This window comes from Staurois parvus, unplaced genomic scaffold (genome assembly GCF_062004578.1).
Source record: "Staurois parvus isolate SC_StPar_1 unplaced genomic scaffold, SC_StPar_1.0 ptg000578l, whole genome shotgun sequence".
Classification (NCBI taxonomy): domain Eukaryota; kingdom Metazoa; phylum Chordata; class Amphibia; order Anura; family Ranidae; genus Staurois; species Staurois parvus.
Genome location: NW_028318374.1, coordinates 7,756,856 through 7,781,858, shown reverse-complemented (window position 1 = coordinate 7,781,858; position 25,003 = coordinate 7,756,856). Strand labels below are relative to the sequence as shown.

The following is a 25,003-nucleotide window of genomic DNA, read 5'->3' as shown; positions in this document are numbered from 1 at the left end:
GCCCACTGGATATTTTTTCTTTTTCAGACCATTCTCTGTAAACCCTAGAGGTGGCTGTGCGTGAAATTCCCAGTAGATCAGCAGTTGTTGAAATACTCAGACCAGCCACAGATTTTTACAAGCTGTCTGTAAATTTACAGACTGTTGGCAACCCTGGTCTTAGAAATATAAATAATAATTGTTAATATTTTCACCTAATTGTTTATTTTTATTAACAATGTATATTTATGTATTTTAGTGTTTAATTATATAATTTTTTTATTTATAATAATTTTTTACTTATTAATTATAGCTATTTTTTTAAAGACTACACACCTGGATTAATTAGCAGTGTTTAATTATCTGCTAACAGTTTTTTTACTGTGCTATTTTTTTACTGCATGTGTATGCTCGTATCATTTTGTGCAAGCGTTCTGCCAAACATGGATCCAGTAATAACAATAATAACAACAACACAAAACATAACAATGACATGAGCAGAATAACAATTGTGTAACTATAGCAGAAACTATTTCAATAAGGTACCGCATATCTAGCGAGAAAGTAAGGGACAATAACCTTGAAAAAGTTGAAAAATATCATAAACAACAGAAAAAAAAGAAAAACATATTTTCTCTCTTACAGTGCTCACAAATATGTGCTTAAGATAAACAATGCGATGTTTTATGTTCAGGTCAAAAGCGTTCGCTGTAACCAGAAACTCAGAGGATTTAGCTGCAGCAAAGATGACTCCTATTGTAGCAGCTGGAACAGACCCAAACCTTCTAAAACAGACCTTCAGTCCGAAAGGCTTGTCAGCTGGGGATGTTGCAAAGGCCAAGGTCAGCACAAAAATTAACTCTTCACTACTGCAAAAAATATAAAACTGAACTTAGAAACATAGTAGAGTGATGGCAGAAAAAAAAGACCCAGTGGTCCATCATGTCTGCCCCATTTATATATATATATATATATATATATATGTGTGTGTGTGTGTATATATATATATATATATATATATATATAATTTTTTGTTTTATTATTTTATTTGGTTTTCTTCTGTTTTTTTTGTTTACTTTTGTTGTCTGAGTATATTTGTCCCGTGTATGTTTGAATCCACTCCGGCTAGGTTCACATCTATGTTGGTTGTAATTGATGCGTTTTTCCGACGCATTTTATTTTTGATGCATTTTTACACTTGTTTTTGATGCATTTTTACACACTTTGTAGAGTTTTGCACATTTTTTTTGGCAAATAGGACAGTATGACAGTTCTGTTCATGGAGTGCGCTTTTTGATGCGACTTCACACACTCTGCTGCCCCTGGAATGACAGTGGTCATTCTGTCATTTTTTTCCTCCGAAACTTGTAAAATATATAACCGACGTGGGAATTTTTCACATTTAATAGCGTGCAGCAACAGCCCTGAAGAAGGGAGAGTTTTTTCTCCTGAAACGCGTTGGTTTGATGCACTTGTCATTAATCTCATCAATCTCAATCTCTAAATGCCTCCTAATTTACCATCAAAAGTGCATTCTTTTGGACATTGGGCGCTCCTTCTTTTCTACTATACCAAGTGTACATGTGGAAATGACCTCAAGGCCATACTGGACAGGCAGCAGACCAAACCCCAAGAGGGTTTACCTCCAGTATCCACTATTGGGTACAACTGACTGGAGGGACTTCTCCCTACCCACCCACACAACCACCCACCTACAATCAGGGACTGATCCAATTAGTCCAGCACAGTCTTCAGCACAATCAAGTAGCATCAACTTTGCACCAAAGTTGCCAAAAAAGAAATGCAAAATACATAAAAAATGCAACACTTGCATTTTTGGTGTGGGTCTATTGAAGGCTATAAAAAAACTGGAAAAAAGTCCCTAACCCCTTCCAAAAAACTGCACCGGCTCAAAACGCACAGATGTGAACTAGATCCATAGGAAACCATGTTAAATGGACTGTTGTGTGTTTTGTCAAAAAGCACTAAAGAACGCATAGGTGTGAACCAAGGGTTACTGTTCACTGACTCACTACCTCTGCTGGAAGCATCAACTACTCCTTCGGTAAAATAATGCTTTCGAAAATTGGTTTTGAACTTTCCTACCGGTAGTTTGAGGTCATGTCCCCATATTCTTGGCTTCAAGAATATGGCGCCAAACACAGCATCCCTGGCGTCCCTCTAGACACTCCTAAGCCCTGCTTGTCGGTGTGGCCACCACCCTGGATGCTGCGTTTGGTAGCATCCACGGTGGTGGCCAGTACAAACAAGCAGTGCTTAGGAATGTCTAGAGGGATGCTGTGTTTGGCATAGCATCCAGGGTGGTGGCCAGTACAAACAAGCAGTGCTTAGGAATGTCTAGAGGGATGCCAGGGATGCTGTGTTTGGTGTAGCATCCAGGGTGGTGGCCACACCGACAAGCAGGGCTTAGGAGTGTCTAGAGGGATGCCAGGGATGCTGTGTTTGGCGTAGCATCCAGAGTGGTGGACAGCACAGGAATCCAGGGTGGTGGATAGCACAGGAATCCAGAGTGGTGGATAGCAGGGCTCAGAAATGTCTACAGGGATTCCGGGGATGCTGTGTTTGGTATAGCATCCGGGGTGGTGGCCATCACAGACAAGCAGAACTCAGGAATGTCTAGAGGGATGCTGGAGATGCTGTGTTTGCAATAGCACCAGCAGCACATACAGGGATCCCTGCTAGCCAGCAAAATAAGTGCCAAATGGCTGGATCTAGGGGGGTGCTGGTGCCCCAGATTTCACTTGCGCCCCCCCACTCCAAAACTTCCCACCCTCTGTACACACACTGTGCCTGGCCATCTCCCATCCCTGCACTGTACACACACACAGTCTAAGTACATAGCACATTGGGGAAATCCAACCACCTGCCTGACTTTTTCTGCTCATCAGCTATCCGTTATACCCATTCACACATATAAAGTCTGTCCACGATTCCAAATCACACTGCAATTGTGGCAAAGCGCACCACGCGTGTTTGGGTGCCATTCATTCTTAATGACACCTGAAGCAGGGTATGATTTTGCTGCGATTGTAGTGCGACAGAATCACGTGGCAATAGTAGCAAAACACATCATGCAAAATTCGTCACCCAAAAAGGGGCAGAAGCTTCTTCTGGGCGAATGCTTTGTTCGATGTGCATTACCGCGCGATTCTGTCACATAACAATTGCAGCAAAATTGCACAGCATTTGAGGTACCATTGAGAAGGAATGGCACCTAAACTCACATGGTTTGTTTTGCCACAATTGCAGTTGAGATTTGGAATCGTAGGCAGAACCGTGGTGATTCTGCCCGCAATTCAGAATCGTGAAGTGTCAATGTGGCCTTATTGTTAGTGTTTTTTACGTGGCCCAAGACAATTCCTCTTCTTCCAGTGTGGCCCAGAAGCGGCCCAGAAGAGTCAAAAGGACACTCCTGCTATAGAGAGAGGTAGGTAAAGACATTGTTTAAGTGATATGTCTTTAAGGCAATATCTTTTAATCTACCTGCAAATTCTATAAGGTTGGGGAGCCTAAGCGGGAACATTATCTGAGACTCTGGAAGCTCGGCTCGCTAATCAGTAGGCAGCGATTTACAACGGGGATCAGACAGCATGAAGCCCTTATAAAGATTTGTTTTAAACTTTTAGAACATATTTTCAATCAATCTTCCTGAATAAAACCATTAGTTTTCTCCAGAACAAAATAACAGACTTGTGAGCGACTACAGGCTTGAAAAGCACTTAAAAAAATAAAGAGAAGAAAAATCCTAGGTCACTTACACAAAAAAATACAAAGCAGCAGCGGGGAATCCTGCGCAGATTTTAAGAAGTGTTTCATTGAAGAATACTGAATTGCATTTGAATCGCACTTAGTTCTGCATTGATAGGGCCAAATAATGGTGTTTTTATCCCGTCACTTCACAGGGAAAGTTTTCCGACGAAGTTTTGAGCAAAGAGAACGCTTACTGGTCAGAGCAGCCGCCAAGGCATCCGCAGTTGTCCGATGTATCCGCGTGCGCCAAGGCCGGGGATTTGGGTTTTCAAGTTTGTTTAGTGAAAAATAGTCTGACGGCTGAATTTGTCAGGAACTGCCCTCTTTATCATATAATTGGACATCATTCTCTGAAAGTTCTGTTTAAGTCGGGTAAGATATGTACACAAACAATATAATATATAATTATTACACAGGATTTATATAACGCCAACGGTTTGCGCAGCACTTTACAATATAAAGGGAGACAGTAAAGTAACAATACAATAAAAAACAAGAGGGTTAGGTGGGACCTGCTCATAAGAGCTTACAATCTAATACTGTGGGGTGAGTGGTATATAAAAGTTATAACTGGAGGATGAGCTGATGGAAGTGATAAATGTTTAGTTGGAGGAATGATAGGCTTCCCTGAAGAGATGAGTTTTCAGGGATTGCCTAAAGGCAGCCAGAGTACGAGATAGCCATACAGAGGTAGAGTGTTCCAGAGGATAGGAGAAGCTCTGGCGAAGTCCTGAAGATGAGCATAGGAGAAAGAAACGAGAGCAGGAGGACATGAGAGGAGTGGAGAGGGCGGTTTAGGTGATATTGGGAGAGAAGACTGATGATGTAGCTCAGGACAGAGTTGTAAATAGCTTTGTAAGTTGTTGTTAGTGTTTTGAATTTAATTCGCTCAGCAATCAGAAGCCAGTGGAAGGATTGGCAAAGAAGGGTGGCATATACTATATATATATACCGGTGTGTATATATATATATATATTTGTGAAGTTTCACTCAAGTGTAGTGTTTTCCAGCGAGGTCAAAATCAGCCAGGAAATATAAGTGGGCTTGGTGGCCCACTTATATTTCAGAAAAAAGTCAAGGTTCCAATGAAAACAGGCGGTTACTTTCAAAGGGGTTTCCACCATCACTTTAGAACACAAAAGAAAATCAGAACTATACTTACCATTGGTGCAGGGTCCCAGAGCTCCCCACCCGGGTGATGACACCTTCAGGTAGGCAGCTTCTGAGTCTCAATCACCATCTGCCTTCATTGGCCGGGTGGGGGTGACTTCACTCCCGCGCATTCATGGGAGTGCACGCTATCACAGCCACAAAAATTTAAAAAATTCCCAGTAAATCATATACTTCATTTCTTCTATGGATCTATTGCAACATTCAATAACCAGAAATGAACAGACTAGGCAAGGCAAGAAATACATAACTGTAAAAACTGTGTGTCTAGGCATTGGTGCACGTGAGTTATACTATAAAGCTATGGTACTATATTGACTACTTGGCATAGATAAGGACTGGGTGGATGGGGGCAGAAGAAATGAGAGTTCAATAAAAGTATCTAGAAAGCACTGGAGCAGGGGCGGACTGACAACTCATGGGGCCCCCGGGCAGTAGGGGATCATGGGGCCCGTGTCCTTGCCCACACTCAAAAAAGCCTATAAAAAAGGTACCAGAGGCATTTCATGGGGCCCCCTACTGACCTGGGGCCCTCGGGCAGTGCCCGAGTGCTCGAATGGCCAGTCCGCCCCTGCACTGGAGACAGTTGGTGCTCCTCTGGACCAGATCTTGAGTAACCTAATGCACATACCAAAATTAAGCAGAAGAGGACACCGCCATGTAACTGCAGACTATTTATTAAAAACAAATATTAAAAGACAAGATGGCACTCACTGCATAAATGAAAAGGTCAGCATTTCAATAAATTCAAGATGGAACACTCTGTAGAGCGGCAATGGTTAGCAGGGATTGGCAGGGAGGCACCTGGTAATAGCAGAGCTTCCTTTTGGCTTGACAAAGGGGCATTCTTAGTCCAGAAACATGTAGCCACACCCTCCGTTAATGTAGTGATATTATAGCCAAAGACTTCTGGGTGGAGCCCACCTTAGCCGGATCTCACCGAAGCAATCCCGAAGGCCGTCAAATTGCATTTGAGGGAGTTTGCATTCCAGCTCGACAGTTATCCACAACCAGCTACCTCCCTGCCAATCTCAGCTTTCCATTTATGTAGTAAACGCAATCTTGTCTTTTAATACTTGCTTTTAATAAACAGTCTGCGCTTAGATGGTGGTGCCCCCTTCTGCTTAATACTGGTGCAGGTGAGCCTGGTGCACTAAAGATGGCTGTACATAAAGACAAGACTTTTCTAGCAAACTTGCTAGAAAGTTGAAGTTGGGGCTGGGCTCACAAAAATAACTTAAAACTAGCAATATACAGTATTACCTACCGTAACGCATTGCAGTTCAATTCACAGTAATGGGTTTTAGAGCAATTATAACAAGTTTAAAATAAGTAAGTCCATATAAATTGAGGCCCATTCACGTGAAAACCAAAATACCCAGTTTTCAAGAGATTTGCTTTTATGCCAAACAGACCTACACAAAGGTGTATTGAATTTCAGACTCTTTAATAATTAAACCAGTAAGTGTTCTTCTTTCTAGTGCACACGGATGCCTCAGTCGAGAAAATACAAATAGAATTTCAAGCAGGGCCTGGGGCAACGATGAAAATAGTGCGTTCAGTTAATGTTTGTAGAGATGACGGTGGAATACAAGAGCTGGAAAACCCAATAGACCGCGTGGCTCTTTCAAAGTTGCAGAAGATTCTTGGCCTTAGTGAGACTGAGCAAGAGGTAAGTCTATCAACACACAACTTCAGGGTCAATCCTGCTGAATAATGATTAGAGCAATGTAACTGTGTTCATTTATTTATTTCATTTATCTATGTAGCATTGATATACTATATGGTGCTTTACTGATTATATACATTTTTCATATTAGTCTCTGCCCTAGAGGAGCTTACAGTCTAATGTCCCGATCTCAGTTATATTAGCATATGTATGTACAAGCTTAGTTACCAAAAATTCATAAACTGAGTTTGTGAATAATGGGATTCAGAAATGTGACTTCTTAATGTAGCAAACATCTGGTTTGAGTTGGTGTATTCATTAGATGCTACCAGCTTACCGACTTCTTTTCTTCATTTATTATGTCCAGTATACATACAGTCTATTTTTTATTTTGATTTCTTAGCAATTAGATATTGTAAATAGGAAATATTGCTGTACATATTCACTTTTCATAATTCCCACTTGCAGACAGCAGATGGCAAGCTGTAGGCAACAGCACCAGCATTCTGAAGTCTTACATACCAGCTGATGTGCTGAAACAGATAACGGGAGATCATACATTTTATTTTACAGACTGCTAAATGGCTTAAAGAAGGAATATAACCCATCTGTCTCACTTAGCAGAAACAGGACTGCCCTAAATACTTGACACAACCTGCTAAGAAGCAAGTAGGCAGTGCTAGGCTTTCCAATTAGAAAGCCCAGCAAGTTCAAAAAAATAATTGGCATGGAAGCATGCTCCTGTTCACACCGGTATTCTGAATGTATGTGTATTTAAGACATTTACTCATACTTGGCTGCACGTGCTTGTTGTTTCATATTTCTGATGTTGTAATAAGTAGTGGTGCACCAAAGAGAAAATTCTGCACCAAAAACGCCAAAATGCCGGATGCACTTTGCTGAAAACTGAAACCTAAACTGAAATGGACATTTAAAAAAAAAAAATATATATATATATATATATATTCTGCTTTTTAATTAATATCATGAATTTGAACGAATATGAATTTTAAAAATACAATCTAGTAACGTAGAATACTTTTACTTGAAAGTAAAACTCAAAAATTAGACAGAAAATTGAAAAATATACATATATAAAATATATGTAAAATGAAAAAATTTAAATAGAGGTGCTTTTGTGTTGAAGTCAATAGGGTACGGTTTTGCCTTGAAGTCAATGGGATGCAATTTTGCATTGAAGTCAATAGGGAGTGTTTATGCATTGAAGTCACTGGCATGCGATTTTGTATTAAAGTCAATGGGACGTGATTTTGCATTGAAGTCCATGGGATACGATTTTGCATTGAAGTTCATTATCATTATCGGCACATTTATCAGCAAAACTAGGGATGCACCAATACCGATATCGTTATCAGTGATGATACGAGGCATTTAGTTACATAGTTACATAGTTAGTTTGGCTGAAAAAAGCCAAAAGTCCATCCAGTTCAACCATTAAAAAAAAAAAGTTATATTCCTATACCCACCATTGATCCAGAGGAAGGCAAAAAAACCCAGCAAAGCATGATCCAAGGCAATCGGATATTCCCTAAATTTACCTATAAATGTTAGTATCCAGTTATATTCTGTGTATCTAAGAAAGAATCCAGGACTTTTTTCGAGCAATCTACTGAGCTGGCCAGAACCAACTCTTGAGGGAGTCTATTCCACATTTTCACAGCTCTCACTGTGAAGAAACCTTTGATGACCTCAGGGTGAATAGCTCTACACCGAGTTCACTATATAAACCACTGATGTATTTATACATGGAGATCATATCCCCCTTATGTATTATACATGGAGATCATATCCCCCCCTTATGTGTTATACATGGAGATCATATCCCCCCCCTTATGTAGTATACATGGAGATCATATCCCCCTTATGTATTATACAAGGAGATCATATCCCCCCTTATGTATTATACATGGAGATCATATCCCCCCTTATGTATTATACATGGAGATCATATCCCCCCTTATGTATTATACATAAGATATCATATCCCCCCTTATGTATTATACATGGAGATCATATCCCCCCTTATGTATTATACATGGAGATCATATCCCCCTTATGTATTATATATGGAGATCATATCCCCCCTTATGTATGATACATGGAGATCATATCCCCCTTATGTATTATACATGGAGAACATATCCCCCCTTATGTATTATACATGGAGATCATATCCCCCTTATGTATTATACATGGAGATCATATCCCCCCTTATGTATTATACATGGAGATCATATCCCCCCCTTATGTAGTATACATGGAGATCATATCCCCCCTTATGTATTATGCAAGGAGATCATATCCCCCCTTATGTATTATACATGGAGATCATATCCCCCCTTATGTATTATACATGAAGATTGTATCCCCCTTATGTATTATACATGGTGATCATATCCCCCTTATGTATTATACATGGTGATCATATCCCCCCTTATGTATTATACATGGAGATCATATCCCCCTTATGTATTATACATGGAGATCATATCCCCCCTTATGTATTATACATGGAGATCATATCCCCCTTATGTATTATACATGGAGATCATATCCCCCCCTTATGTAGTATACATGGAGATCATATCCCCCCTTATGTATTATACATGGAGATCATATCCCCCCTTATGTATTATACATGGAGATCATATCCCCCTTATGTATTATACAAGGAGATCATATCCCCCCTTATGTAGTATACATGGAGATCATATCCCCCCTTATGTATTATACATGGCGATCATATCCCCCTTATGTATTATACATGGAGATCATATCCCCCTTATGTATTATACATGGAGATCATATCCCCCTTATGTATTATACAAGGAGATCATATCCCCCCTTATGTATTATACATGGAGATCATATCCCCCTTATGTATTATACATGGAGATCATATCCCCCTTATGTATTATACAAGGAGATCATATCTCCCCTTATGTATTATACATGGAGATCATATCCCCCCTTATGTATTATACATAGTGGTCATATCCCCCCTTATGTATTATACATGGTGATCATATCCCCCCTTATGTATTATACATGGTGATCATATCCCCCCCTTATGTAAAATACATGGTGATCATATCCCCCCTTATGTATTACACATGAAGATCGTATCCCCCTTATGTATTATACATGGTGATCATATCCCCCCTTATGTATTATACATGGTGATCATATCCCCCCTTATGTATTATACATGGTGATCATATCCCCCTTATGTATTATACATGGAGATCATATCCCCCCTTATGTATTATACATGGAGATCATATCCCCCCTTATGTATTATACATGGAGATCATATCCCCACTTAATCTGCTCTTCTCAAGAGAGAATAAATTCAGTTCCTCTAATCTTTCCTCATAGCTGATCTCCTTCATGCCTCTTATCAGTTTGGTTGCCCTTCTCTGTACTTTCTCCATTTCCCCAATGTTCTTTTTTTGAATTGGTGCCCAAAACTGAACTGCATATTCCACATAAGGTCTTACTAATGATTTGTAATATTATATCTCTCTCTGGAGTCTATACCTCTTTTAATACAAGAGAGGATTTTGCTCGCTTTACAAACTGCAGCTTGGCATTGCATGCCATTAATAAGCTTGTGATCTACCAGAACTACCAGATCCTTCTCCACCATTGATTCCCCCCGTTGTACCCCCCCTAGTATGTATGATGCGTGCATATTCTTAGCCCCCCAGTGCAGAACCTTACATTTATCAACAGTAAACCTCATTTGCCACATAGTTGAGCAATTAAACAGTGCAAATGCACCAATACCTGAGACCAATACCGGAAGTGACATCAGCATGGAGGCTGTACATGTCCCTTGCTAATTGCTTACATGTCCCTTGCTGACTGCTGTACTTCTGGCAATGAGTCCTGGGCCTTGCTGTATTTCTGGCAGTCCAGGACCTGTACTGTTACACACATGCCCCTTGCTGTACTTCTGGCAGAGTCCTGTTACATGCTCTTTACTGTACTTCTGGCAGTGAGTCCTGTTACATGTCTCTTGCTGTACTTCTGGCAGTGAGTCCTGTTACATGTCTCTTGCTGTACTTCTGGCAGTGAGTCCTGTTACATGTCTCTTGCTGTACTTCTGGCAGTGAGTCCTGTTACATGTCTCTTGCTGTACTTCTGGCAGTGAGTCCTGTTACATGTCCCTTGCTGTACTTCTGGGAGTGAGTCCTGTTACATTTCTTTTGCTGTACTTCTGGCAGTGAATCCTGTTACATTAAAAAGAAATCATTTTTCATTAGTCAAATAAAACTAAAAACACTAAAAATAGGTATCGGTAATTGGTATCGGTAAGTACATGAGGAAAAGTATCGGTACTTATACTTGGTCTTAAAAAAGTGGTATCGGTGCATCCCTAAGATAAATTCCGATAACCCTACTTTCGGCCGATAATGTTTGGGGGCCGATATATCGGTGCATCACTAGTAATAAGTATACACATTTAGAAATTATCCACTAGAGAGCAATCTCACTTGGTTAGTACAATTACTGTGTACACAGCTCAGCAACTGTTGAGATCATAGCCACTCATAAGAGTACATTGTTTTCAAAGCATAACCTTGCATTGTGAAAGCAGTAAACGCAGCCTCTGTGTAGTACAACAGAGAAAGAAGCATAGGTAATATGCAAATATGGTAGCTCCCACCTAAATATATAAATTATGCACATAAAGAAGATTTTTGAAAATTTAGTTAAGAAGATTTTTTTTTACTATAAGCTGGTATGTTTTATGTGTTTAGTATACATAGAAAAATTGTTAAAAAGACTATATATACCACCAAAAGTAATTTACAGAAACGATGTATTATTTTAAAATAAACAATGATTATTGTGCAGTTACAGGAGAAACCATTATGATATTTTGAGGAAAGGTGCAGAAAAAGTAGCATTTTTTAAATATTTCTGTGTAAATTATATATTTCTGCCTGGTTGATTCACAAAACAGAACCAGAACCTTTGTTGTGTCAAAACATTGCTAAGAAACCTTTATTTTGAATGATTGTCTGAATTGTGATCTTTCTAGGTTGAGTCAACAAATAACACATCTTTAAATGAAAGTTCCTCTACTTCTGGGAATACTTCAGACTTATCAATTGGGTCTGAATCCTCAATCGAGGTCAACACAAGCACAGCTAGCCAAGAAAAGCAAAGACCCCAAAATGGAACGAAGGACAGAGAACACCAGCACAAACCTCACCGACATTCAAAGCAAAAAATACCACATCACGTAGATCAGCATCATCCAGGAAAGCACAAGTGTCCGGACAAAAAAAAAGAAATGGAAATCCATTGCAAATGTTGGCCAGAAAGCAAAGACCACCACAATCCTTCCCGTGAGAGGTGGGAAAAGGAGCACCATCATATACACCAACATACAACCCAAGAACTAGATAGTGAACACAAAGGCCATCACAGCAAGCGGCAACATGAGAGACATCACAAGGACCAATATAAAAGTTGGGAAAGTGACCATCATAAACAACAAGAAGGTCAAAAAGACAGACAACACAAAGGAGAACATGAAAGAGAAAATCAAGGGGAACATCAAAAGCACAAACATAAACAGGGAGAAGGAAAAGAACACCACACAGGCCATCGTAAAGGAGTACACAAGCACCAAGATAAAGACCAACATACAAAGGGAGGACTTGACAGTCAGGAAACAGACCAACACAGCAAGCAGCAACATGAGAGACATCATAAGGACCAATATGAAAGTTGGGAAAGTGGCCAGCATCATAAACAACAAGAAGGTGAAAGAGACAGACAACACAAAGGAGAACATGAAAGAGAAAATCAAGGGGAACATCAAAAGCACAAACATAAACAAGGAGAAGCAAAAGAACACCACACAGGTCATCATAAAGGAGTACAAGAGCACCAAGAAAAAGACCAACATACAAAGGGAGGACCTGACAGTCAGGAAACAGACCAACACAGCAAGCAGCAACATGAGAGACATCATAAGGACCAATATGAAAGTTGTGAAAGTGGCCAGCATCATAAACAACAAGAAGGTGAAAGAGACAGACAACACAAAGGAGAACATGAAAGAGAAAATCAAGGGGAACATCAAAAGCACAAACATAAACAAGGAGAAGCAAAAGAACACCACACAGGTCATCATAAAGGAGTACAAGAGCACCAAGAAAAAGACCAACATACAAAGGGAGGACCTGACAGTCAGGAAACAGACCAACACAGCAAGCAGCAACATGAGAGACATCATAAGGACCAATATGAAAGTTGGGAAAGTGGCCAGCATCATAAACAACAAGAAGGTGAAAGAGACAGACAACACAAAGGAGAACATGAAAGAGAAAATCAAGGGGAACATCAAAAGCACAAATATAAACAAGGAGAAGCAAAAAAACACCACACAGGCCATCATAAAGGAGTACAAGAGCACCAAGAAAAAGACCAACATACAAAGGGAGGACCTGATAGTCAGCAAACAGGCCAACACAGCAAGCAGAAACATGAAAGACATCACAAGGACCAATATGAAAGTTGTGAAAGTGGCCACCATCATAAACAACAAGAAGGTGAAACAGACAGACAACACAAAGGAGAACATGAAAGAGAAAATCAAGGGGAACATCAAAAGCACAAACATAAACAAGGAGAAGCAACAGAACACCACACAGGTCATCATAAAGGAGTACACGGGCACCAAGATAAAGACCAACATACAAAGGGAGGACCTGACAGTCAGCAAACAGGCCAACACAGCAAGCAGCAACGTGAAAGACAACACAAGGACCAATATGAAAGTTGGGAAAGTGGCCAGCATCATAAACAACAAGAAGGTGAAAGAGACAGACAACACAAAGGAGAGCATGAAAGAGAAAATCAAGGGGAACATCAAAAGCACAAACATAAACAAGGAGAAGTAGAAGAACACCACACAGGTCATCATAAAGGAATACACGGGCACCAAGATAAAGACCAACATACAAAGGGAGGACCTGACAGTCAGCAAACAGACCAACACAGCAAGCAGCAGCATGAGAGACATCACAAGGAAAAATATGAAAGTTGGGAAAGTGGCCAGCATCATAAACAACAAGAAGGTCAAAAAGACAGACAACACAAAGGAGAACATGAAAAAGAAAATCAAGGGGAACATCAAAAGCAAAAACATGCACAGGGAGAATCAAAAGAACACCACACAGGCCATCATGAAGGAGCACAAGAACACCAAGATAAAGACAAGCAGACAAAGGGAGGACCTGGAAAAAAAGGCCACAACAGCAAGTGGCAACATGAGACACATTGCAAGGATCAATATGAAAGTTGGGAAAATGGCCAGCATCATAAAGACCAATATATAAAGGGAGAACCGGATAGTCAGCACAAAGTCCCCAACAGCAAGCGGCAACATCACAAGGATGAATATGAAAGATGGGGAAATGGCCATCAACAAAAACACCATGAAGGAGAAGGAAACAGACAAAACAAGGGTGAACATGAAAGAGAAAACCAACAATCTAAACAAGAAGAAGCAAAGGAACATCACAAAGGTCAAGAGCACGATCATAAAGACCAACAGAAGGGTGATCAGAAGGAAAATCGTAGTCCTAACTCAAAAGAACCAAAAAAGCACTGTACATGCTGGCAGAAACCTAAGGAGAGTGGCACCCATCATAAGGAAGTGAAGGGTGGTAATAAGAAGAAATGTAAATTCCTAAGTAGTGAAAGCATTAGCAGTAGTGGGGATAGGAGCCCGCATGAAGGTGAACATGAGCAAAAAGCCACAAAGTGGCACAGAATACAACAGAAGAATAGTGACAGCAGTAGCTTAAGTCTTGGAAAGCAGAGTGGAAAATTCGCAAAGGGACACAGAAGGCACAGGAAAGGTAGTAATCAGAGGCACGATTTAAGTCACCAGAAACAACACAAAGAAAATAAGAAACATAGAAGAGAGTTCAGAAGACATGACAACGCTAGCAGTAGCACATTTCCAAAGACTGATCTAAATGATACGAGAACACCAAATTCACAAAACGATACCGATTCATGGATTTCATCAAACTTCTTGGTAAATGCTACTTTCACTTCTACTCTCCAATCTTCCTTATTTTTCCTTAAATTACTATTTCTACTAATTTTTAATTATTTCATCCAAATTTTCAGGAACTCTTTGAAGTAGAAAATATCAATAGTAAGTTTGAGTCAACGTCTACTCTTACGGTATGTAACATTTTTTTCTCAATTATAAATGTGTTTTTAGGACATTTTTCCCCGCACATATAAAACCTAGCCAGTGTTGTACAGGGATTGAATGTAACTCAGAATAAACTATTCGAATAGAAATGGAAATTTAAGTTATAACATGGTGTTTTAAACAATGCAAAGCTTCCATTAAAAATGTATAACCTTTACTATATTAGGACAGGAGACTTAAACTTAATTACACATCGGGAACCAATTTAATTATGCTATCAATAGCTTCAAACCCTTCACAAGGGAGTGTCTAAAGAAAGGTAATTCTTTTGCTTCAACAATGTTTATTGTGAATACAATGCTTTTTTTCTCAGAGAATAGGAACTAAAACCCCACCCTTCTGAGTCACTTTTTGTCCCACCCCCTGCCCACCTCCAAGCCCAGTCCCTTGGATTCACCCCCTACCCACCTCCCAGTACCGCGCCTTTCCAACAGCAAGCAAAACTAGACCCCCCCCTCAACTATAGATCCCCTATAGCAACAATTGACACCCCCCAGCAAAAATGGACCTCCTTAGCAACAATGGACTGCCACACAAAAATAAATACCCTCCAGCAACAATAGATCCCACAGCAGCCAGAAACTATAGTCACCCCCCTCAACAGTATATCCATTCCAGCAACAATTGCCCCCCCCCCAGAAACATAAGCCCCCTCAGCAACAATAGACCTACCCAGTAATAATAGACTGCAGTGCAAAAATAGATCCCATCCAGCAACAATAGATCCCCGAGCAGCCAGTATCAATAAACCCTCCAGCACACCCAAGCACCCCTTGGCATTACATACATTCAGTGCTGGAGGTGCTGAAATTGCGCTCCCCACATTCCTGCTGAAAAAAAGTCCTTTGTGAATCATCAGATAAATGTCTTCAGGAATTTCATGTGTTTCATATTATTCTCCAAATATAATCCATACACATCCTTAAAGGCCATGTAATCTATTTTTCCATGAAATCATTCCTTATTGTGTTTTTATGCCTCTTTGTAATGTCCTCTGTCTGCACCCAAATCCCTCCTTTTCCCCCCTAATTTCTGTTTGTTTGGAACAAGCCGTGCACATTAGTTGTGGTCATGTGTACTACACTATGTACACTATATATAGTGCATACTCTGTAGTCTATAGACCCTAGTCCATTTTAGAAGCAAGCAAGAGAGGGTGGCTACGTTCCTAAATATACTGGGTCCATGGAGAACAAACCTAGCCTCCCTCAAACAGGAAGTGAGATCACAGCAACAAAAAAAGGAATTTGGAGGAGACTGAGACCAATGAAAGGTACTTAGAGTCAGGAATACATGCTTGAATATAATTTTTTTAAAAAACAAAGTTGAATGTAACTTTAATCATAAGGCCTCAAAACTCTACCAGCTATGCCTCACCCAACCTCCAACAATATTAATCTATAGCCATAAGAGTCACCTCCCTGATCCATTACAGGTCTGTGACACATCACAATCCTTTTTCTGAACATAGTTAAAAAAAATGCTTTGAATCTCAAAATGAGACCCCACTCAGCACCTTTCAAGTCCTCCCTAACCTCCCTCTCTATCCTTCTCTTCTTTCAAGACTCACTGCATCCGGCTGTTTTCTCCCATTTCTCTGAGGATTGCAGTGATCTATCGGCCTCCTGGACCAGTGTCCCACTTTCTTGATGATTTCTCCACCTGGCTACCCTACTTTCTCTCCTCTGAATAACCCTCTATCATTCTTGGAGATTTTAACATCCCTGTTAATGTCAACAACCCGGCTACATCCCAACTCTTCAACATAACCTCATCTTTTGCATTAGCACAATGTATACAGTCCTCCACTCACTCTAAAGGGAATACATTAGACCTTGTTTTTTCCCGTCTTTGCACTCCCTACAACCTCACAAACACCCCCTTTCCTCTCTCTGATCACAATCTCATCACCTTTATAGTCTCCTCATCTTCAAACACCTATCCCTCCAAGCGGCAAACAATTACCCGCAGAAACCTTTACAACTTGAACCCTGCTCCTTTCCACTCTGCAACTGACCAACTCTATGACAGAATTTCTCCCCTGTCCTGCCCTGTCTATAACAGTTCACTTTCATCCACATTAGACTCACTTGCTCCTCTAACAACACGAAGCATCAGGCCCCGGCCGTTACAACCTTGGCAGACTGACCACACCAGAAATCTTAAACAACATAGTTGTGCGCTGGAGCGATTGTGGCGTAAAACCAAATCCCACCAAGCATTCACCCGATATAAATCTGCTTTCTTAACATACAATTCTTCCCTTCATGGTGCCAAACAAGCCTACTTTGTCACTCTTATTAATACCTTCTCATCCAGTCCTTGTCGTCTCTTCTCTACTTTTAACTCTCTACTTTCTCCACCTCCACCCAGTACCTCACTCACTGCTCACGAGATTGCAAATCATTTCAAAACAAGATTGACACAATTCGTAGGGGCTGTCGCCACTGCACAGACATCCATCCCACTTAACATACCTTATACTAAACCTCCCTCAACACTTTCCTCTTTTGACCTCGCCACTACCGAAGAGGTCACTAAGGTTTTCTCAGAAGTCCGTTTCACTACCTGCCCTCTGTATCCTGTCCCCTCACAACTACGGTCACCCTCTTCTTCCATCCTATGCTCCCTCACTCACATCTTCAATCTTTCCTCTACTGGTGCCTTCCCCTCCCCTCTAAAGCATGCGCATATCACTCCCATACTTAAAAAGCCCTCCCTGGACCCCACTGTCCTGAACAACTTAAGACCCATCTCCCTGCTGCCATTTACCTCTAAACTCCTAGAACGCTTAGTCTACAATCGCCTGAGCTCCCACCTCACCGACAACAACCTTCTTGACCCTTTATAGTCTGGCTTTCGCTCTCTACACTCCACTGAAACTGCCCTACTAAAACTCATGAATGATCTACTAACTGCTAAAACCAATGGCCACTAGTCCATACTCTTACTACTTGACCTGTCTGCGGCTTTTGATATGGTTGACCATCCCCTCCTCCTCAAAAAACTCCACTCTCTTGGCCTCAGAGACTCTGCTCTCTCCTGGTTCTCCTCCTACCTATTGCAGCGCTCCTTCAGTGTTACCTATAACTCTGCCTCCTCCACTTCACTTCCTCTTTCTGTAGGGGTCCCTCAAGGTTCTTTCCTTGGACCCCTTCTCTTCTCCATCTACACCTCCTCCCTTGGTCACTTAATAAATTCCCACGGCTTTAAGTACCATCTCTATGCTGATGACACACAAATCTTTCTACCCTTCACTTCACCCCTTCAGTCTCCACTCGCATTACTAACCTACTAAGTGACATATCGGCATGGATGTCACTCCGCTTCCTCACACGCAATCTTTCCAAAACTGAGCTCTTAGTATTCCCTCCTCCCCTGACTTCTCTATCAAGATCTATAACAAAATCATCAGTCCCTCCCCTCATGCCACGGTACTAGGTGTAACCCTAGACTCCCACCTGTCCTTTCAGCCCCATATCCAATCACTGTCCAAATCTTGTAGACTTCACCTCCGCAACATCTCCAAGATACGCCCGTTCCTAACCTCGGAAACCACTAAGCTACTTATTCACTGCCTTGTTATATCTTGCCTTGACTATTGTAGCTCCATCCTCACTGACCTACCTCATCGCAGGCTATCCCCCCTCCAGTCCATCATGAATGCTGCTGCCAGACTCATTCACTTTACTAACCGCTCTGTATTTGCCACCCCTCTCTGCCAATCCCTCCACTGGCTTCCCATTGCCCAACGGATAAAATTCAAAACACTAACAATAACGTATAAAGCCATTTATAACTCTGCCCCAAATTACATCACTGATCTTGTCTCTAAATATCACCCAAACTGTACTCTCTGCTCCTCGCAAGACCTCCTACTCTCCAGCTCCCTTGTCTCCTCTTCCCATGCTCGTCTCCAGGACTTCTCCAGAGCTTCCTCCATCCTCTGGAACTCTCTACCCCAATTTATCAGACTATCGCCTACTCTGCTCACTTTTAGGTGATCTCTGAAAACCTATCTCTTCAGGGAAGCCTATCCTGCCCTCAGCTAATACTGGAATCGTCTATTCTTCCAACCAGTCCATCCCCCATAGTTACTACCTTTTGTACCACTAGCCCCTCCCTCGTAGATTGTAAGCTCCAAGGATCAGGGCCCTCAAATCCCTCTTGCATTGAACTGTATTGTTACTGTATTGTCTCCCGTTATATTGTAAAGCGCTGAGCAAACTGTTGGCGCTATATAAATCCTGTATAATAATAATAAAATATGTAAAACATGCTTCATGCAGCAATTAGAACATTTACCCACCATGTTCATACTTGCCACAGTTTATTCTCAACAATGTCAGTCCATGCAACAATCTGTGGCTACAAAGGTTACACACAGTAAAAAGCTACTAACGCGTTTCAGCCACAGTGGCTTTACTCATAGCATACGTAGGGCCACTGCAGCCAAAATGCGTTAGCAGCTTTTTATTGTATGTAACCTGCATAGCCAATAAAGAGTTATAACATTAGAGTACACAGAGTTGCCGGCTTATATGTATTACAGTACCAAGGGACTGCACATCCCAGGCAGCATCGGTCTTCAGCCATCATCAATAGTAGAGCTTGGGTATTGTATCTAGTGACTACCTCTTGAAACATCATATAGTTAACATTGACCACCAGGCTCTTTGTACTAAAAAGTGAGAATGGGGGTGAGAGGGGTTCGTAGGAATTATCAGTGCCAGATTGCCAAATAGACAGAGTAAGCACAGATCTATGGGCCTCACACCCTGTGATAACAGATCAAAATAATATTAATTTGATCTTGAAAGAAAGAAAGAAATCCTTCATTCATAGATTGTGTTTCATTCATGCAAGCTGTAATATCGCCAGGGGCGTAGATAAGGGGGGGTCAGGAGGGTCTGAACCCCCCCAGAGGAGAGTTTCCAACCATCCCTACAGCCCTCAAAATTTACACCTACCCCTTCCCTTCCTTTCATCCACCCCTTCCTTCCTTCCTGCCTTCCACCCACCCCTCCCTTCCTTCCACCCACCCACCCCATCCCTTCCTTCCTTTCATCCACCCACCCCTTCCTTCCTTCCACCCACCCCTCCCTTCCTTCCTTCTTTTCTTCCATCCACCCCTTCCTTCCATCCACCCCTCCCTTCCTTCCATCCACCCCTTCCTTCTTTCCACCCACCCTTCCTTCCTGCGAGCTGCCCCCCTCCCCCCCAAAAAAAAAAATATCTATAGCCATGAGTATGGCTTCTATGAATGGAGAAGCTGGACAGTAAAGGGCAGAACTTCCAAGCAGAAGGTAATTACTAAGAGAGAAGAGTAGTGTGCCCAAGCAGTATATAAGCTTTTACTTCATGGGACAGCCGGGCCCAGAGGATCTTATTGGTTCAGCGAATGAGCCACTGCTTCCTGAACTGATATATGCCAGTTAAGGTAGTATGGGCTACTACTAATTTTACTAGCTAATTGCTATTCCTGGAAACTGCACCAGACATGTACTTTAAGAGGAGTACAAGGGCAAACCCATAACAAGTTGGTGGGATTACATTCCCTAGGTGGCCCTTGCTTAGTGTCTCCCTTGTCAGGGAAAGATTTCGAATACCTCAGAGAAGATCTGGAGTCAAACATTAGGCACATGAAATTCTGGACTAACCTGCTTCCCTCTTCAACTCTTACCAGATTAAGTGGTTTGAAAATATATTCAAACCATAAGGAGTTGTGCCACTGCTCCCTTCAAATGAGATATGCCAGTTAAGGTAATATGAACTTCTACTAATGATACTTATTGGTAGCTGGTCCATGAAGCTGTACCAGACTTGTACTTCAGGGGTGGTGCCAGGGCAAACCCATAAGAAGTTGGTGGTTGGTGGGATTACATTCCTTAGGTGGTCTGTGCCTTTGTACGGAATGATTCGGAATCAAATATTGGTCACATGGAATTCTGAACTATCCTGTTTCCCATTTCAACCCTCAAAGGGTTAAGCTGTTTGAAAATATATTATGTACTTATAATAAAACTATTATATATATATATATATATTATATTATGTTCTTTTACAGCATGGAGGAGTCAGAAAGAGCAGCAGAAGTGGCAGCGAACATAATGCATCACCCTATAAGGTCAGGAAAACTGTACAATAACCAGATGTTGTTGCCTTGGTTTTCCATTTATCTTTTCTGTAACTGCTGGGATTGTATTGGTTCTTAGGGGTAGCATCCAGTTCCTTTAAGCCCAGTTAGTTTTGCACTCAGTATGTTATATGCCCTTTTTTCTACTAGTATAGTGTAATTTAATGCTATGATCTTAAAACGAAACATACAGAAGACAGATTGTTTGTCACACTGAGTTTATAATATCAATGTTATCACAAAAAATATATTTCACCTCATTTTACCCAAGTTATAGATGGTCTTCTTTTCATTTTGTACAAGTTAAGATGACGGTATTGCAAAATGTGATAGTTTGTATTAGACATTTGGTGGCCAACGTGATTAACAACAAAAGATATGCTATATTGCAAAACATATTAGGACACCCCTCCAAATCATTGGATTCAGGTGTTCCAATCATCTCCATGGCCACAGGTGTATAAACTCAAGCACCTAGGCATGCAGACTGCTTCTAGAAACATTTGTGAAAGAATGGCTCGCTCTCAGGAGCTCAGTGAATTCAAGCGTGGTAGTGTGATAGGTTGCCACCTGTGCAATAAGTCCATCCGTGACATTTCCTTGCTGCTAAATATTCCACGATCAACTGTTAGTGGTATTATAACAAAGTGGAAACAACCGGGAACAGCAACGCATTGGGAACAACCATAAAGTGGTAGGACATGTAAAGTGACAGAGCGCGGTCAGCACATGCTGAAGTGCACAGTGTGCAGAAGTCGCTGTCTGCAGAGTCAATAGCTAGAGACCTTCAAACTTCATGTGACCTTCAGATTAGCACAACAACAGAGCATAGAGAGCTTCATGGAATGGGTTACCATGGCTGAGCAGCTGCATCCAAGCCTTACAGCACCAAGTACAATGTAAAGTGTCGGATGCAGTGGCGTAAAGCACGCCGCCACTAGACTCTAGAGCAGTGAAGACGTGTTCTCTGGAGTGACGAATTCTCTGTCTGGCAATCTGATGGACGTGTCTGGGTTTGGCAGTTGCCAGGAGGACGGTACTTGCCTGACTGCATTGTGCCAAGTGTAATGTTTGGTGGAGGGGGGATTATGGTGTGGGGTTGCTTTTCAGGGCTTGAACCTTACATTCTAGTAAAGGGAACTCTTAAGGCGTCAGCATACAAAGACATTTTGGACAATTTCATGCTCCCAACTTTGTGGGAACAGCTTGGGGATGGCCCATTCCTGATCCAACATGACTACGCACCAGTGCACAAAGCAACGTACATATAGACATGGATGAGTGAGTTTGGGGTGGAGGAACTTGACTGGCCTGCACAGAGTCCTGATCTCAACCTGTTAGAACACCATTGGGATGAATTAGAGTGGGGACTGCGAGCCAGGCTTTCTCGTCAGACATCAGTGCCTGACCTCACAAATGCGCTTCTGGAAGAATGGTCAAACCTCTCCATAGACACACTCCTAAACCTTGTGGACAGCCTTCCCAGAAGAGTTGTAGCTGTTATATCTGCAAAGGGTGGGGCCAACTCAATATTGACTAATACGGACTAAGACTGGGATGCTATTAAAGTTCATATGCGTGTAAAGGCAGGCATCCCAGTACTTTTTGCAATATAGTGCATATCACCAGTAAGTAAGCAAAAATAAAAATATGTGCATATATGTCAATTGATGTCCTAAAGTCAATATTTATTCCCAATCGGTGCGTCTGTTAAAAGTATGTGACAACTTCTCCTTTAAGATCCAATGTGCTCCACCACGTGCAAGTAAATTATGCACTCACCAGACCAATATAGTTAACCATGCAGACTGCAAATACTCAACCTCCAATCCAAACCCATGAAACCAAACTTCCTGGCTTCCTGAGAATGCGTGAATGCGCAAAATACATAGATGCTGAGCTGTTGACGTCATTTCTGGATCCTTCCTCCATGTCAGTTCTGGATCTGTGGAACGCACAACCTTTCTGGGCACTTTATCATACGAGTTTACACTCACTGGCCTCTTAGGTACATCTGTTCAATTGCTTGGTAACACTAATTGCTAATCAGCCAATCACATGGCAGCAACTCAATGTATTTAGGCATCTAGACGTGGTGAAGATGACTTGCTGAAGTTCAAACCAAGCATCAGAATGGGGAAGAAAGAGTATTTAAGTGACCTTGAACGCCATGGTTGTTGGTGAAAAAAAACTGCTGATCTACTTGGATTTTCACGCACAACCATCTCTAGGGTTTACAGAGAATGGTCCAAAAAAGAGAAAATATCCAGTGTGCTGCTGTTGTGTGGATGAAAATGCTTGTTGATGTCAGAGATCAGAGGAGAATGGGCAGACTTCTTTGAGATGATAGAAAGGCAACAGTAACTCAAATAACCACTTGTTACAACTAAGATATGCAGAATAATATGTCTGAGTGCACAACGCACTGAACCTTGAAGCAGATGGGCTACAGCAGCAGAGGACCACATCGGGTGCCCCTCCTATCAGCTACGAACAGGAAACGGATGCTACAATTCGCACAGGTTCACTGAAATTATACAATAAAAGATTGGAAAAACATTGCCTGGTCTGATGAGTCTCAATTTCAGCTGCGACATTCAGATGGTAGGGTCAGAATTTGCCATAAACATGAAAGCATGGATCCATCAAAAGTTCAGGCTGGTGGTGGTGGTGTAATGGTGTGGGAGATATTTTCTTGGCACACTTTGGGCCCCTTAGTACCAATTGAGCTTGTTTAAATTCCACGGCCTACCTGAGTATTGTTGCTCACCATGTCCATCCCTTTATGACTACAGTGTCCCCATCTTCTGATGGCTCCTTCCACCAGGATAATGCACCATGTCACAAAGATCAAATCATCTCAAACTGGTTTCTTGAACATGACAATGTGTTCACTGTACTCCAATGGCCTCCACAGTCACCAGATCTCAATCCATTAGAGCACCTTTGGGATGTGGTGGAACGGGAGATTTGCATCATGGATGTGCAGCTGACAAATCTGCAGCAACTGCGTGATGCTATCATGTCAATATGAACCAAAAGTTCTAAGGAATGTTTCCAACACCTTGTTGAATCTATGCCACAAAGAATTAAGGCAGTTCTGAAGGCAAAAGGGGGTCCAACCCAGTACTAGCAAGGGGTACCTAATAAAGTGGCTGGTGAGTGTATTTTATTGGTTTTTAGTTATTGGAGTTTAATAAACATACTACACTGTATACATCCTATCTTCTGGGCTTTTTTAATTTACATTAGGTGAATGAGATACATCAGAGATTCTTAAAAGAAGATTGGCTGAAGGTCCCTGTGACTTTGGATCTGAGTTTGAGCATTTGCAGTTTGCATGGTTGATCATATTGGTTTGGTGAGTGCTCAACTTACTTGCACGTGGTGGAGCATATTGGCTCTTAAAGGAGAAATTGTCACATACTTATAGTGGACACAGTGAATAGGAATATATATTGACTTTTGGACTTCAATTAGCACATTTTTGCACATTTTTTTATTTTTGCCTTCTTGTCTATGATGATATATCATTTATTAATCACTTGCTATCCCATAAGGCTAGCACCTATCTTTGTTTAATATATATTTATATGTATAGGTGATTTTTTTTACACTTAAAGGGGCAGCTGCCTTAATAAGTGTATTGGGTTTACACTATTGTGGGTTGACACCCTCCTAATTCTTAAATCTCCGAATGTACATACTATAAGATAATTTTTCTTATTTTGTTTCTCTCTTCTGGCCACCTGTGGACATCTACGGAGATCTATGGTCACAGCATACACCTTCATTTTATAACATCAGCATTGTAATAGCAATAGTAACATTTGACAATCCAGTATAAGATTACTTGAAAAATCTCCTTTCATGTTGTGAGTGCTGCCTGTCTGTTGGTTGCCTCTTTTCACAACTTCTTGGATTCCCAGCATGCTTTGCAGCTTCTCCTCTGCTGTTTACATTCAACTTCTAGGGAATGACTACATACTCTATGGTACATTGC

General features: G+C 41.3%; 1 protein-coding gene across 1 annotated transcript in view; it reads left to right on the top strand.

Annotated features, from left to right (window-relative positions):
* LOC149450248 (vitellogenin-1-like) overlaps window positions 1-25,003 on the top strand; it is a 201,681-nt gene that overhangs the window by 105,327 nt on the left and 71,351 nt on the right. The window contains exons 20-27 of the mRNA XM_089692207.1: window positions 674-821; window positions 3,903-4,122; window positions 6,402-6,592; window positions 11,661-12,030; window positions 12,568-13,182; window positions 13,960-14,678; window positions 14,774-14,830; window positions 20,932-20,991. Coding sequence (XP_089548333.1) covers window positions 674-821; window positions 3,903-4,122; window positions 6,402-6,592; window positions 11,661-12,030; window positions 12,568-13,182; window positions 13,960-14,678; window positions 14,774-14,830; window positions 20,932-20,991 — 2,380 coding nt within the window. The remainder of the gene's footprint in view (window positions 1-673; window positions 822-3,902; window positions 4,123-6,401; window positions 6,593-11,660; window positions 12,031-12,567; window positions 13,183-13,959; window positions 14,679-14,773; window positions 14,831-20,931; window positions 20,992-25,003) is intronic.